Below are 16,797 nucleotides of genomic sequence, written 5' to 3' on the forward strand. Positions count from 1 at the left end.
ATTGTAGTTCTAATATTATACATCAGTGATTCTCAAAGTGTGGCACGGGTACCACTAGTGGTACACGGGCCTAAGTACCTTTCAGTTGTACACTATTTAATTTTCAGTTCAATACATTTACCTTTCATCTTTAAGAACTGTTTTTAAACATGTATTCAGGTATGATTTTTATTTAACTTTAATATGCAATACTTTTAAATTGAACGATTTAAGTACAATGTTCTTGTATATAAGCTCACTGTTGAAGTTCAAACTGTGCACAATGTTACAGTGGCTTATTATGTATCTTTTTGGGGAATAAAACCTCTCCCTCTTGTTTGATGAAGACTTTGTCCAACTATGCTACTTAAATATTGGTAATAATGGTGGTACTTGGAGAACCAAGTATATTTTAGGTGGTACTTTGTATAAAAATTTTTTAACCACTGTTGTTCATGTTAATTAATACATCATGTTTCTCAAATTCTGTCCTTATGGGGATAAATAAGGGACCCAAATTATTAGATATACTGTAGGTAAAGGAAGTATGATGCAGGGCATTTCTACAATAAAGCTAAAATCACAGAAATAAATACACTGTTAAATTAAATCCACATTGACACTGTCAAAATCAGTACATATTATATCTTACATATTATCTTGTAGCCCTTGTATTGGAGTGTACCTTTATTTTATGGCCAGAAAATGAATTTTCTTGTGGATTAACATATTAGTGCCTCCATTTTCTCTCTAAACACAAGCAGCGAGTGTCACTCTGTGTCCCACTGTCTTGTTTTTATGGACTCCTCACTTTTCCCATGCTATCTCTTTTTCCTCTCCCAGCGTCCAAGAGCAAGGCAAGGAAAGCGGAGTGGCTGGAGCCGAACTGACCGAGCAGAAAATGGGCCTGATGCTGCTGGAGGTCTGCCACAAAGCAGGGGGCAGCGACTACCTGGGGCACATCCATCACATCATCCAAGGCAATGAGGTAGGGAAGGACTCCCTCTTCTCAGCACGTTAGGTGGCCGCTGGCCCGAGGCTGCGGGTTGGGGAGAAGCTGTAGGGGGAGGTGTTTTTGGGGATGAGGATGAAGAAATATGCTGCTTCTGCTGCTTGGGGGTACGTGCTGCTTTGTCTGTTGTTCAGGTGACCTGAAGGGTGTGCCCCCCAAGTGATTCCACATGTAATACACTCAGATCATGTAAGGTAAATTAAAGAGTATCCCCACATTTTAGTATCATTTGGGAAATAGAGGAATTTGTAAATCCTGGCATTTTTTTATAGGGAATTTTTAATCAACGTTGTATTATTTATATTATTATGTTTGTGACAAATATAGTCTAACCAGTTTCAGAAGTAGGTACATTGCTATTCTAAAAAAAAAAATGTACAGGTATACTTACTTTTGCCTAACATTGTGAGAGAGGTATTAATTTAATTTAACATCAGTGCTGTTATTCTTGGCAGTAGTGTAGAACTGCACTGAGTCATACTGAGAGGTGTTTTTCTCATATACTGTAGCTAAATAAAATAGACAAAGCTACCTTAAACTGTATTTAAGAACTGTAACAAACAAGGGTGTAACAAAGATGCCATTATAAAGTTATGACTTTAAGATCTCCGTCAATAATACTATACATATATATATATATATATATATATATGTATAGTATTACAAAGACAAATATCAATTTAGTCCTTGGACAGTTCTATGAAGTAAGCGGCCTTCAATGACCGTCAAATCCATAGTTACAGTTCCCATATATTTTACAATAAATTGTCTATAAGGATGCAGCTTGGAATAGCAACAACATGTACAGCATGTGCATTAGGCTGCTGTTGATGGATTCCATAAACAGCAATAACTCTGCATGGAAATGTGATTGGGCTACCTAAGCAAGCTGTAGCTGGCGAGAGAATTTCTACCCAGCTAAGGCTGAGACAAGAACACCCAGGTCAGGGACACTCTGAGCTGGCGGTGAGGTGGAGCGAGAGGAGGTTCACAAGCCATGTCAAAGTGACGGATGGGAGTGGCAAATTCACAACAGGACATCCACGACACTTACTCTCGCACAATATGACTTTCACATGTATTTTTGCTTTCGTACAACACTCTAGTAACTAAATGATATCCTATTGACAAAATGCTTTCAGTTTGGTGACATGATGATGTATTACTTTCTCTGTTAGGGTTCTCCTTTGTTGATCCCGTGTGTTGACTTCTGCCTTGTCCATAGGAATTGCTGATGTCTAAATTGAGCAGTAACACTGACCTGCCCTGCGATCCTCTTTACTTGGTGAGCTTCGACGTGAGCAATCATGTGCGCTCCACCAAATTCAACCCATTGGATCAGTTTGACCGAATTGGCAAAAAGAAGCTGAATCAGGTCAGTAAACAGAGGTTATATTACTGCTGTTTTTATCACAGTTCAATAGTTAACTTGCTTTTTAAACTCCATCACCGTGCTTGAATACTATTGCTGTGCAGGGTTGTGTCATTGTGAGTGGATCTCTCCCAACTACAAAAACCTTTAGAGAGACAAACTGGTCTTTAGTGACCTGGTTATTATTGCGTATGATGTTGCCAGGTCTTTTCAGGAATCGGCTTCCTAATTTGGTTTAGTTTGCAGCCTTTCCCAATAATAAGCTCAAGTGGCAGAAAGAAAAGTGTGGCAAATAAATAATCCCCCCAAAAAACATCATTTTTAATGTATTAAAAAAGGAAGTGTGTTAAACCAGTTTCCTAATTTTTTTTTTTTACTACATGGGCCAGTGTTTGTCTAACCTAAAAAACAAAAAAATAAATATGTATTTTTTTTAAAAACTCTTTAAAAGTCATTAAATAAATCCTTAGCCTAATAGCATAACTGCCCGGATCATTTTTAACTTACTTTCAGAACATCAATAAAAAATACCAATTTGCTTGCTTAAAATTCTTAAAATTAAAATATCTTTGTGTGGATTCTCAGTCTTGCAGAACATGGTAATCTGCAAAGGTTATATTGAGGCAACTGAACTCTCTGATTTAGGAAATTATGCTATTAGGCTAACAAAATGTTTTACTGATATTGATTGAGCCAGTTTTCCAGATAGGTGGTATAGTGTGGTTCAAAGTACGTGAGTGCACATGCCTACATATTGTATATTGTTCTGTTATGTTTACTAAGCATGCATTCATCCAAGACCTTGAATATTTACTCTCTGTCATTTTTACTGGCAGAGTAAACTCACAAAAAAAGTTATTATTTTCATCTGCTAATAGCAAAGATCCCAACCAGAGGATCCCAGAAACTGTGTACAGTTCCTGACATTACGGCCATCTATTCCTCCTGATTTATTAATAACAATGCGTCCTGAATTGTCTGCGTCTTTTGTGTGTGTCCTCTGGCCACTGTGAGTGTGTGCACACAATGTAAGCACATGCTCGTGTAACTTATGTTCGTACACACTCAATATCTCACACAGCTCACCCACATCTTTTTTTTTTTTCAAATTCCAATTTCTAATTTTTGCACAGCTGTTGATATTTTTCAATACATGTCCTGTTTTCAGCCTATTACAGAAGCAGAATAGCTTTGCATAGAAACACCTTATTAAGAGAATGATTAACATGACTTCTCCACTTTTGACGCCTATGTAGTTTGTCAAATAGAGTGGAGACAGGAGGGGGCGAAGTTACATCCATCAATCTCCCATGAAGAACGATCAGAAAAAGGATGGATGAATGAATGGATTTCTCCTCCTTTTGTCAATAAAGCTCAGGCTTCAGTTAGGAGTGACATTTTGGCAATCAAAACGCTCCGGTTTTAATTTGCTACCCCAATCTGGTGTTGGTGCCAAGTGTGTTGGAGAAAAAGAGACGAGGAGAAGAATGGGTGGTGTTGTGGTGCTTTTGGAGCAAGGGATAGAAACAAAAACAGAATAGTAGGAAGACTAACGACTCCCTTCCCAAAATCTATTTATCTTTCTATAAATAATGACAACAACCCCTCAAATGGTTTTATAAATTAATTGCTGTCTTATTGAAACACAAACAAAAAACAGCATTTTCTGCAGACATGATATATGGCCGCCTGGCATTGGTGGCCTGCACTCGGGACCTCTCCCTTCTTTTTGTTAGTAGATCCCAGCTGTAGCAGTAATGCAGTGATTCTATTAACCCTGATTCATATCTAACAGCACTTTGTGCTCATTCATCTACAGGGTGCAGTGGTTGATTGGGAATGGGAATGGCCAAGGTTGCTGCCTACGTATCAGGACATGTGTCAGCTGACCTTCAAAACTCTGTTGGCCAACAGGTAAACTGCTTCTACATGAAAGTGTATCTTTGTACGTGTACAAATGTCCTCGGCTAAGCTTAGTCAGAACTATGTCATCTGGGTGTAGTAGCTTTTATGTCTGAAATGGCAACCCATTTACCACTCGGTTTGAGATGACTCTACTCACTATCGACACTTTGCCATCAGCACAACCAGGTAGTCTTTCTAATGCTTGGTCAGGCGCTGTTCCAAGGATGGGTCAATATTGCGACGAAGTTTGTACTGTATGGGTGACTTAAACCACTGATGGTCGCTCAATGATCATGGAGATTTGTCATCCTTTTTGTGTAATTGTAACATTTAGTCATACACGGCAAGAAACGAGGGGAAAATAAAGTTTAGCTTACAGTGTTGCTGTGCCCTTCACTCCAGATGCTGCAGTATAATACAGTCCGTTGTCTTCCTGCCCTCAGTCTCCTCTCGCATGCAATTCACCAACATGTCAACAAGTAAAAGCAGGTCACCTCTCCACTGATTTTTGTTTGTTAGTGTGGTATTTTGTGTAGTGAAAAACCGAGGGCTCCAAACCAAGTGGTTGGTTTTCCTTTCAGTTGATTTACCAGCCACAGTGGATGATGGAGTAATTTGTTCTAATCTGTTGAATGGTCAACAGAAAATTGTCTCTTATTTTAAACAACTCTAATGAAAAATAAAATGTACAAAATATTATAGATAACAATGGACAAAGGTCCTCAGACCTTTAAAGTTTGTGTATTTCTGTTAGGTGTTCATAGTTCATCAATTGGTGGTTTGCACTGTGTTGCACTATTAAACCATCCTCCTTACACACAATGCACAAGAAAGGTGAGCCAGATTAGGGTTAACCATTCCAAACCCTGGTTTGGTGAAATAAACTGAACTGTACTCGATGTTGTAAACATGACAAGCCATCCTAACCAGACAAACTTGTTGGGAGGATGTTAAAAAAGCTTGGATCTTTGTGTCATCTGATTGACTTCACCCAAAGTCCACTAACGGTTTCCCATCCTCTTCAGCCGCCTTGTCCTCTCATGTTCTTGCTCTGAAACTTCCATAAATATTTATGCAGGTATGTGACACATATTAGATGGCAATACTTCTGGCTGTTCCCTGTTCGACTTTCCCAGCTGTCACGCTACCAGCGATCAGGGAGCCATAGGGCTACTGCACCTTGTCTCCAACGCCTACACTCAATCCATTCTAAATCACCGCCATTGTTAAACCAACATACACACACACACACACACACACACACACACACACTTTGCTCACAAAGGGCAAGCTCTGCATCTGCCAAGGACACCGGTCTAATAAGGGTGAAGTGTACAGCGCTGTGTTGTGTTGTGATGAGCTTTGTCTTCTTTAGGCCTCTCCCCCTTCTTCACACACATACACACACAATGACATTCTCCCTTGTCATGTAGTCTGTTTTGCTCTATGTTAAACACTTACTCCATTTGTTCAGCGGAACCAAATAACATTCATAAACACAGGCTTTCACATATAGTGGATTGACGTGAGTGGGAGAGAATGGCACCCAAAATACGATGAGGCATGGGCGTAGGATGGGGTAAAGGTTATATAACTCACCCTAATCTCACTGTATCAAAAGTATCTAGGATGCTGTCATTTGCCTCATTAGTCAGTCTTTGTCGGACCAGAGGAGCAAATTTCATGGAGGATTTAGAGAATGGCTTTAGTTTACACGGTTGGCGTCATATAGGCTGTCAAAGTCTCTGACTCCAAAAGAGCTCCAAAGGAAAGGCCATTTGTGGGATAATGCGTTGATTTGAGATGAGTCACTGTTTGTTACCACAGATAATAATAACACTTTCTATTTAAATGCAGACTCAAGTACCCTTAACTATGTTCTCAGAGGCTCCACAGCAAATGCTATTCCATGCAATCCAAACAGTGTGTCCTTGTGTCCAATCGGTTTTCATATAGGAGTACTACTTTTGAACGGCTCTATTTTCCAGAACTTTAGCTTTACCAAGCCTACCAATTTTATTTATTTATTTATTTTTGTTAAAGGTGTCCTGCCTGAAAAATAGTATGTCCCCAAAGGTATACAATTCGGAATTTAACCAAAAGCATCAGTTCATCATATCATTACCTTAATACGAGTCTTTAATTCAATGAGTATCCAAGGCCCACCGCACACCGAGCGGTGTGGCCGAACACCACTGAACTGTCGCGCAGCGTGCGCGGATTTGCAACTAGTTTCCATGGGTGGCCACCCGTCAAGCCTTTAATTTCACAGCGATTCAAATTGATCGCAGGTGAACAGCGTCGCAACATCGCGGATGTAACGGCCAATTAAACATGCCATGTCTTATCACGAGCTGTCACAACAAAAATTATGTCTCCTGGTACAAAGCGACAAAGAGCTGGTTGCCGCCAAGCTATACCAGTACAGTATGTTGTGTTTTCAATAATACTTAACTATACAGGTATTTATATTTTTATTTCTACCTGTGGCTGAAAAGATGAGACGTGGAGACCGAAATACATGAGTGCAGTCAATGAATAGAACAGACCGCCTGTCAAATATCCACACGCCACTCTATTTTTTGCATGTTTCCTCTCTTCGTATTATTATAATGTATTGTAGGGGTTAGGGAATAGAAAATAATAGCTACAGTAAATATGTGCCGCCTCAAAACATCGTTATGCAATAAGAAGACCAGCTGTCGCATTTTTTCCATTGCAGCGAGTTGGCATATGTGCGAAGGTTAATCACCTAGTGTCCGGGTGTAAGTCGGTGACTAATTTTTTTTTCGTGATTGTCCACTTTAGTCGTGTTTGGCTGCGTCGCTCGGTGTGCGCCGGGCCTAAAGCAAGGGGTTTCCACCTTTTTGAAATTGAGAGTTACTTCTTGGTTACTGACTAGTGCGAAGGGCTGATATTGTCCATCTTAAGAGCTTTAGTCACCTTGAATGACTTCCCTTCCCTTTACAGAGCTAATAATTTGCTCCCCAGACTGTGTGAGTTAGCAGTGTGGCCCATTGGCCGGTGGCCTCCTATATATTGTTACAGTGGCAGGACAGTTATTGTGCCCAGGGTTTATATCACATTCTAATAGAGCAAGGCTATGAGTTAAGGGCAGTAGGCTTTTACACCAGGGCTGTTAAATCACTGTTCAGATGACTTCATTAGCAGAGCAGGACACATGCTGAGACACTTATCCCTCCATGCACACACACACACACACACACACACACACACACACACACACACACACACGCGCGCGCGCTTTCACCCTGCTACCTTGATGGTGTAGCATCGGTGTTAGACAGGATGGGGAGTGGATTTATTCAGGTGTGTATGTCCTTCTTTGTCACCCGTCACTTCAGTTCCCTCAGCATGATGGCTCATCCATCATCTGCAGATTGAGCTTTTCAGCAGAAACCAGACTGATTAATACCACCCCAGGACCCCCAGGGTAGCCCGGCTGACTGGGCTGACCTGGCTTCCTGCTACACCGGCTGTGTGAGTGTGTAGATAGATGGCTTGTGGATGGACTAACTTTCTTAGATGGCTTGTTCCCTAACAAAATGGTTGGCCGATAGGCTGCCTATAGCTGGCTATCTTACTGAGCATTACTGAAAGTAATGAAGTATGATTGGAGAAAAGGCCTAAGAACTATTGATATTCTAAATTTAAAAATAGCAAATCTCAAATTACTCGATTGCTTCTACAGTATATGAGGTATAATATATAAAGGTACCCAAGCATTACATTAAATGGTTATTTAGACTGGTTAATATGAAGCCTATACAGTATGTCATGATTAATCCGAAGGCAGAAATCAAGTGGGAGCAACAGTATATCATCTACTTTGAATTAGGAACAAGAGGGTCACAGTTCAGGTTCGCCCAACCAGTCTGCATATGTTTTGTGGACTTGGAGAAGGCGTTCGACCGTGTCCCTCGGGGAGTCCTGTGGGGGGTGCTTCGGGAGTATGGGGTACCGAACCCCCTGATACGGGCTGTTCGGTCCCTGTACGACCGGAGTCAGAGTTTGGTCCGCATTTCCAGCACTAAGTCGGCAGTAACCCTAAGTAAGTCGGCAATAACCCTAACTCCGCCAAGGCTGCCCTTTGTCATCGATTCTGTTCATAACTTTTATGGACAGAATTTATAGGCGCAGCCGAGGCGTAGAGGGGGTCCGGTTTGGTGGCCTCGGTATTGCATCTCTGCTTTTTGCAGATGATGTGGTTCTGTCGGCTTCATCAAGGCGCGATCTTCAACTCTCACTGGAGCGATTTGCAGCCGAGTGTGAAGCGGTTGTGATGAAAATCAGGACCTCCGAATCTGAGACCATGGTCCTCAGTCAGAAAAGGGTGGAGTGCCCTCTTCATGTTGGAGATGAGATCCTGCCCCAATTGGAGGAGTTCAAGTATTTTGGGGTCTTGTTCACGAGTGAGGGAAGAATGGAACGGGAGATCAACAGGCGGATCAGTGCAGCGTCTGCAGTTATGCGGACTTTGTATCGGTCCGTTGTGGTAAAGAAGGAGCTAAGCGACGCTCTCGATTTACCGGTCGATTTACGTTCCTACCCTCACCTATGGTCACAAGCTGTGGGTCGTGACCGAAAGAACAAGATCCGGATACAAGCGGCCAAAATGAGTTTCCTTCGTAGGGTGTCCAGGCTCTCCCTTAGAGAGAGGGTGAGAAGCTCGGTCATCCGGGAGGATCTCAGAGTAGAGCCGCTGCTCCTCCACATCGAGAGGAGCCAGATGAGGTGGCTGGGGCATGTGATTCGGATGCCTCCCGGACGCCTCTTTGGTGAGGTGTTCCGGGCATGTCCCACCGGGAGGAGACCCCGACGACCAAGGACATCTTTCGGCTGGCCTGTGAACGCCTCGGGATCCCCCTGGGAGAGCTGGATGAAGTGGCTGGGGAGAGGGAAGTCTGGGAGTCCATACTAAAGCTACTGCCCCCGCGACCCGACCTGGGATAAGCGGTAGAAAATGGATGGATGGATGGATGGATACAAATAGTCAAGGTCCATGGGCACACCATAAAAGGGCATTTCATAGATTTGGAGTACTGTATATCAGTCCTGGTGATGTATATTTGCTCATTTCTTTCATAATGAGTCTCTCGAAGGTTTAAAGTGGTTTGCAAATATCCAAAGTCAATAACATTTGCTTTCACGCTTGTACAAATTGCTGGTTTGCAAAGTTTGCATGATAATTGTCATAACCTGCTCACTGACACATCCTCCTTCCCTCCTTCCTTGCAACAATTTATTGATTCTAAAGTGAATCATTTTTTCACTGAATAGTTTCTTTTCAGCTGGACCTTGGACCTCTTTTTTTGAGTGAACACTTGCAACTGTTAGTGGAATTTTTAAAAAGATAGAAAAAAGAAAAACTTGGTTTGTTTAATCTAATAACCCGAAGATGTTACAAGGCCTTGGATTCTTTGAAAACCTGTTAAAATAATCAACTAGAATGAAATGAGCTTGGTAGAAGAGCCTTTCAAAGTAGAAGAGCCTTTCAAATGCCAAGGTGAGTTGAACCACTTTGGCTGTGTGTGCCAAAGGGTTTGGGTTGTGGTTGATAAGAATTAGCCAGCAATGAGAGATGAAGCTACATGTGTCCAAGGGCAGCACCTCCATTCCATCATAAGCACCTTATATTATCCAAGGACATTTGTGATTAACCTTTCAAACAGCTCTCTGCAGCTAAAGAGTTTCTGACCAGTTTTGTACTATGTTGCGTTTTTTAAGTGTGTACAATAGATTGAATAATTCCTTATCGCTGTCATTTTAGTCTGTACCTTGACAGCTGTAGTACGAGGAGCATTCGCATTTAGATTTGATAGCTTAACTTAGGAAGCTTCACCGAAGGTACTGAACACGAACAACATTAAGTCTGCGTTGTCTTAACCTCACTGCTGCCGTTCAGCTGCATAACAATAGCAGTTTTGTGGAAAAATGCCAATCTGTGGCATTCTCGTGCTTCAGCAGCTCCTTAAATTGCCAGGATAGACGCTTGTGCTTTCAAGAAGTGGGCAACCGCCATCTGTTCCGGAGCGCTGCCATATGGCGAGGCCTTTTTCACAGGGAACAAAATAAAAACAAATATGTCAAAGTGTTCATCTTTCTCGGCGGATGCTGATCAACCTGGGGAGATGCTGTATGTCTGGTTGAACGGGTTTACTTCACGCTAGAGAAAATGTGTGTGTGCGTGTGTGTGTGTGGGTCTGTGTGTGCTTCTTGGTTTCTAGTGTTTGCAAGGATACATAAACATGCACAAATTTGCAACTGGGCTTTTTTTAAACTTGAATTTACGCTTCAGGTTTTAATTCCGATTGAGTGCTTATGATGTCGTAAATTTACTGATACTTTCAGATGACTGATATCCAGTATCACTTCACAGTGGTCTCTCGCCTTAGTAATTCCATTTCTGCTACTAACAAGCTTGTATGTCAATGTAATCATATATCAAAAACATTTTCCCCATTGAAATGAAATGAAATGAAATGTCATTAATCTATTTCAGACCCCCCAAAACAGCAGCATTTTTTTTGTTAATTTTTTTATTTTTATATTTTTTATGGTGGGGTACTCGATGCCCCCTCGTAACTCACATCAACACGGAGCAAGAGCTCGACCAAAGTCGTGGCATTCCTCAGTCATGTTGTACTTAAATTTACAGAACGCCTGAAACAACCTGCAAATCCACCCTATTACAGAAACGTGACAGCATTGGTCAGAAACAACCAAACGTAACATACCTTTGTCCCCCCCCTCCGCAGGCTCCAATGCAAGTAACCTCAGCATTATTCTGCTGGTCACCACTGGTCATTGTTTTCACTATTCAGTAGTGTTTCGCAGTGGTTGTGGAATAAAACTAGCAGGCCAACCACAGCTTTTCAGTTCGTCCCACCCAATCCAGCCCAATGGAGCTGTCTGTTCATCACTGTAGAAAGGATTGTGCACCTTCAAGGAGCAAGGAGAAAAAGCAATCTTCAGTGTACTGTATTCACAGCACTGAAGATAAAGAGTAATGAAATGGATGTCTTGCTGATAAATGTGGATGAATCTTCCTGTCAAAGATCAATATACCAGTAATCAAATTATTTAGAATTCATTATATCTGCTTGGTGAGCATATTGTGCTGTTCATTTAAGACCATTTATTTTGGCTTAATTTCTCTTAGTTTCTCATTTTATAATTAAAAAAATATATACATTTTAAAGTGATGTTGTTGGACAATATTTGAAATTGCCTTGAAGTTAATCACCAGTTACGCAGTATTCGAGTAGATTGTTCACTTATTACTTTACTCTTACTCAAGTAATTATATGGAGGGTCACTTTTTACTGTCATTTGAATCATATTATTCTTAAGTACCAGTACTCTTACTTGAGTATAATTTTTGGCTTCTCTACCCTTACCCACCTTTGGTGAAAATGTATATTCCATCTGTCCGCTTACAATGCAGTCGCAGAGATTCAATACATATTTGACTTATGGCATTTATCCCAAGAGGGCCACATAGTAGATTTTTTTTTTTTTTTTTTTTTTTTTTTTTTTTAAATAATGTCACTGGGATAATTTATCAGACTGCAGGGATGAAGCTTAACTTACCATTCTGAACAGTTGGTTGGCTGCATCTTAGGTGCAAAGAGCTTCAAGGTTAGCCAGAGAGACATTTTATGACTGCCAAAGAAACAAGGAGCCATGATCTGCCTCTCAATCTTGCAAGGGCAGAAATTCAATAGACGTTTCACTTTAGAAAATCAGAAGAATGCAACGTGTCATTGAGGAAAGCCTTCTTTTTTGTCTCATCCATTCCCGTGTGCGTGTGTCTCCTCCACTGACTGACATTTCGGGATGTGAGTTTGTGTTGATGGAGACAGAATACATTTTTAGTCTGCTTGCTTATTATACATGGAGTGTTTTGTATTCACCGGCCCTGGACAACACTGTCACATTGAGGTTTTCATTAGATTTAAGCAGGTGCTGGCGAGCTTGACAAGCCTTTGGATGTCCACATCGGCGTCGCACCGACTCGTACACTTCGTGTGCGTCATGGCGGGCGTATATGTGTCTATGGATGTTCACTCTTCTATTTGGAGGTTTGCTTCAAAGGCAAATAAATCAGCGGTGCCTGGGATAAGGCCATGGCCCCTCCTCAAACTGCACAGACAGTCTGAGAGGCTCATTAATCATACGGCCAGTCACAGATGTGATGGCTTCCACACAAACCACCAGCAGACTGTGAAAGTCACATCCAGCAGAGTCAACTGTCAGCCAGGCAGGCAGAGGCCGCACTTTCTATACCTCCACATACAACTCTTCTCACCCTCTCCCGTTCCATCCATCCATCCATTTTCTTTAACGCTTATTCTCACTAGGATCGCGGGCTGCTGGAGCCTATCCTAGCTATCTTCGGGCGAGAGGCGGTGTACACTCTGAACCGGTCGCCAGCCAATCGCAGGGCACATAGAAACAAACAACCATTTGCACTCACATTCACACCTACGGGCAAGTTAGAGTCCTCAATCAACCTACCACGCTTTTTTTTGGGATGTGGCAGGAAAACGGAATGCCCGGAGAAAACCCACTCAAGCACGGGAAACAATGGGGATCTGAACCCCGGTCCCCATAACTGTGAGGCAGATGTGCTAACGTGTCATGCAGATGTGCTAACCAGTCATGCACCCTGCCGGCACCTCTCCCGTTCCCCCTTCATATTTATTTCACAGCCTCCTTAACTTCTTTCACCTCTGGCATCAGTCCTCAGTAGGATACTTTTTGAAATATTTGCATGAACCCTCTAAAAACGAGCTTGAGGGTCAAAGCATATCAGTCTTCTCAGAGAGTGGTCATGGTCAACCTATCATGTAGACATGAAACATTTATGGTGAGTGCTCACTATTGGGTTGGTTGTGGTCACTTTGTGGTACAAATATTTTTTTGTTTTATCTGAGGCTGCCAGATATAATAATCGGCAACTATATTTTGGCACACTTCTTGGAAATTCTTGGCTCACTGGATTTGAATACTACAAAATAAGTAAACCACTAGCCCCTTTTACACTACCTGTTAAAGCCAGGATTTAGCCGTCTTTTTTTCTGGGTCATTGTGCTGTATAAACGTGACAGCCATGGATGCGGGAAGAACATCAGCCCGTGAGTATTCTGCCTCCGGCTATAGTATCAGTGTAAAAGGGAATGATGGGACAGAGGTGTGATATTTTACATTCAACACTCCACTTCTCACGCTTTCTTGTGTTGAAGTCAATTGTCACTGTCCAACAATTAATTTATTGTATCTGTCAACACTAGATGCTGGTGCTTACAGTAACACAAATAATTGTCGTCTTTTTGTCTCTGTGTCACTGTATAAAAGCAGGCGCAATTCTGACAATATCCAGTCCTCGCTGGGTCACTTATTGTATGATCTTCTATTGTGGCTCTTTTTTGTGTTAATACTGCAGTAAAACATAAACACGTTTTTAAAATAAACAACACTTAAAAACTAAACAAACAAACAAATTAACACTTAAAACACTTAATTTTTCCAATATTAATAAAAGGTAATGTTGCAATGGATGACGCTGGAGTTTGCGTCACATAGCTTCTTCTTTAAATTCTTCTTTTCATATATCCATCCATTTTCTGAGCCGCTTCTCCTCACTAGGGTCGCGGGCGTGCTGGAGCCTATCCCAGCTGTCATTGGGCAGAAGGCGGGGTACACCCTGAACTGGTTGCCAGCCAATTGCAGGTCAAATACAAACAGACAACCATTTGCACTCACATGCATACCTACGGACAATTGAGAGTCTCCAATTTATGCATGTTTTTGGGATGTGGGAGGAAACCGGAGTGCCCGGAGAAAACCCACGCGGGCACGGGGAGAACATGCAAACTCCACACAGTCGGGTCCGGGGATTGCACCCGGGTCCTCAGAACTGTGAGGCTGACGCTTTAACCAGTCGGCCACCGTGCCGCCTGTTTTCATATAATAGTAAATAATTTAATAATATATATGTAAATACAAAAGTCAAGAAAAAACTTTTTAAACTTAAAAAAAGTAAATGTTGCGAAAAGGCCAAATAAAAAGGAAAGTCACATGCACTATTTTGTGATACTCACTGTTGAACTGAGTTGCACTTATGCCTCGAGGTCATACATGGCTGTGGTGCATTGTGCGATGCAAGAAGTGCTTTTATTCTTTTCTTTTTTACCGCAAAATGATATGGTTAAATCCCGAATTCAACAGACCGGATTCCATCCATCCATCCGTCCATCCATTTTCTATACAGCTTATCCTCACTAGGGTCACAGGTGAGCGAGAACCTATCCCAGCTCACTTTAGGCAAGAGACTGGGTCCACTGGTCGCCAGCCAATGGTAGGGCGAATATAGAATAACAACCATTCACACTCATATTCACACCTACGGACAATTTAGAGTCTTCATTTGCCCTAGTATGCTTGTTTTTGGAATGTGAAAGGAAGCTGGAGTACCTCGAGAAACCCACACAAGCATGGGAAGAACATGCAAACTTTACATAAGGCTGCAGCCCGAATTCGAACCTCCAACCTCAGAATTGTGAGGTGGATCCCCCTAGCACTAGTACACCGTTTCACCCAAATCGGATTTATAAAATGTAAAATATTTGAATTCTTTTCACAGAAATGCAAAAATAGATTTTGTCATCCATTTCTGGTTATCTTACACCTTAATCGTATCCTAAAGTTATCCTATTGCTTCCATCCGCACTCCCTTGAGGTTTGCAACAGTCACATAATATTTTGTCTTTCAAAGGGTGCTTGTTAGTGTTGTGTGATTATTATACCATGCAACAAGCTTCTCAACCAGATCGCCCCGGCCATGTGTATGTAGTCAATTGCTGTAAATATTGTAATTTTCAGAGAGTTTTCACAGCATGAACAGCCACCTCTGGGGCAGTTCCACTTCCAAGCTTGGATGGATGAACTGCTGGCGAGAGACTATGTACCATCAGAGCTAAATGAAAATGCCATTTAATCTACTGCAAAGCCCTCAAAGGATGAATAGAAATGCTGGATGGAACAGGGACAAGACAAAGCCACCCATTTCTGATTAAAAATGGCAAGTCCCAAGGCTCCCTAAATACATATGGGGGGGGTTGGAATTACAAAGATAAAGACAGTGTTCTGCACAGTAGAACAAACTACAGTATGTGCCTCTTTCAAGTAACTGACTGCGGTGGATGGAAAGGATCTTTGTTGTTCCAATGGCAAACTATGTTAAGTTTGACATGAGTGCAGCATTTGACAAAGCCAAACGACATCTGACACAATCATCACTACACAACCGTGAGAGCACTTAAAAAAAAAAAAAAAAATCATGATTCAGCACTGCCATTGCCCATGGCAATTATTTTAAACATTTACGATATAAATTCATTATCTCATTATTAATATGGAAAGTTTCATCCATCAATTCATCCATTCATTTTCTGTACCTTTGGGCGAGAGGCGGGGTACACCCTGAACTGGTTGCCAGCCAATCGCAGGGCACATATAAACAAACAACCATTCACACTCACATTCACACGTATGGGCAATTTAGAGCCTTCAATCAACCTACCATGCATGTTTTTTTTGGGATGTGGGAGGAAACCAGAGTACCCGGAGAAAACCCACGCAGGCACAGGGAGAACATGAAAACTCCACACAGGCGGGGCTGGGATTTGAACCCCGGTTTCATATTGGTGTAAGTAAGAGGTGAAAATGCCATGAGTAAAAACACATTTTTCCACCTATTTTGAGGGATTGCTTTAATTTTGGATTTTTTGTCATGATTGAATTAGATTATTTTTAGCATGGAAGATGACCTATGTTTGTGGAAAGTGTTGAAGGACTGTAATAATCGGTTTCAGTTATTTCCATTGCATGTTGTGTTCATTTATCTGACTATTGTCTTTTTGCCATGAAATTCTGGAGAAATGTTCTCTTTTTCCTGTTTCCAACAGATATTTCAGGTAAATAATCCCATATATTGCCTTTGAAGCCAGTTGGCAGTTTTGAATAACTTTACCGAGACTGGGAGCTGATTCAAGAAAGACATGGTCTGACTTTGTTGCCATCTTTCCGGCTGATTTCCTGAGTTGACTTTTTAGCTGACTGCGGTACTCATTTGTCAAGAGCAAGTCTTCTGCCTTCTGCTCCAATCCATCATTGTTTTCCTTCTATTATGCCATATTCATGGTGGCTCAAGTTTGACTTTTATCTTTCAGAATCCCTGTGATCCCCGAGCCTTTTGAAACTGTACAGTGGTGCCTTAAGATACGGGACCCGACTTAAGTTTTTTGAGAAATAAGCCGTCATTCGGCCGTTTTTTTGCTTTGACTTGCAAGCAAGGCGGCACGGTGGGCGACTGGTTAGCACGTCTGCCTCACAGTTCTGAGGACCGGGATTCAAATCACAGCCCCGCCTACGTGGAGTTTGCATGTTTTCGCCGTGCCTGCATGGGTTTTCTCCGGGCACTCCGGTTTCCTCCCACATCTGA

At 41.8% G+C, this 16,797-nt stretch overlaps 1 protein-coding gene across 4 annotated transcripts in view; it reads left to right on the top strand.

Moving 5' to 3' along the window:
- The window catches only part of kiaa0825 (KIAA0825 ortholog), a 174,194-nt gene that overhangs the window by 67,589 nt on the left and 89,808 nt on the right, over positions 1–16,797 (top strand). For all 4 annotated transcript variants that reach the window (XM_061672236.1, XM_061672239.1, XM_061672237.1 and 1 more), the window contains 3 exons: positions 823–967; positions 2,217–2,366; positions 4,183–4,277. In XM_061672236.1, coding sequence (XP_061528220.1) covers positions 823–967; positions 2,217–2,366; positions 4,183–4,277 — 390 coding nt within the window. The remainder of the gene's footprint in view (positions 1–822; positions 968–2,216; positions 2,367–4,182; positions 4,278–16,797) is intronic.

This window comes from Phycodurus eques, chromosome 3, assembly GCF_024500275.1.
Source record: "Phycodurus eques isolate BA_2022a chromosome 3, UOR_Pequ_1.1, whole genome shotgun sequence".
NCBI classification, from domain to species: domain Eukaryota; kingdom Metazoa; phylum Chordata; class Actinopteri; order Syngnathiformes; family Syngnathidae; genus Phycodurus; species Phycodurus eques.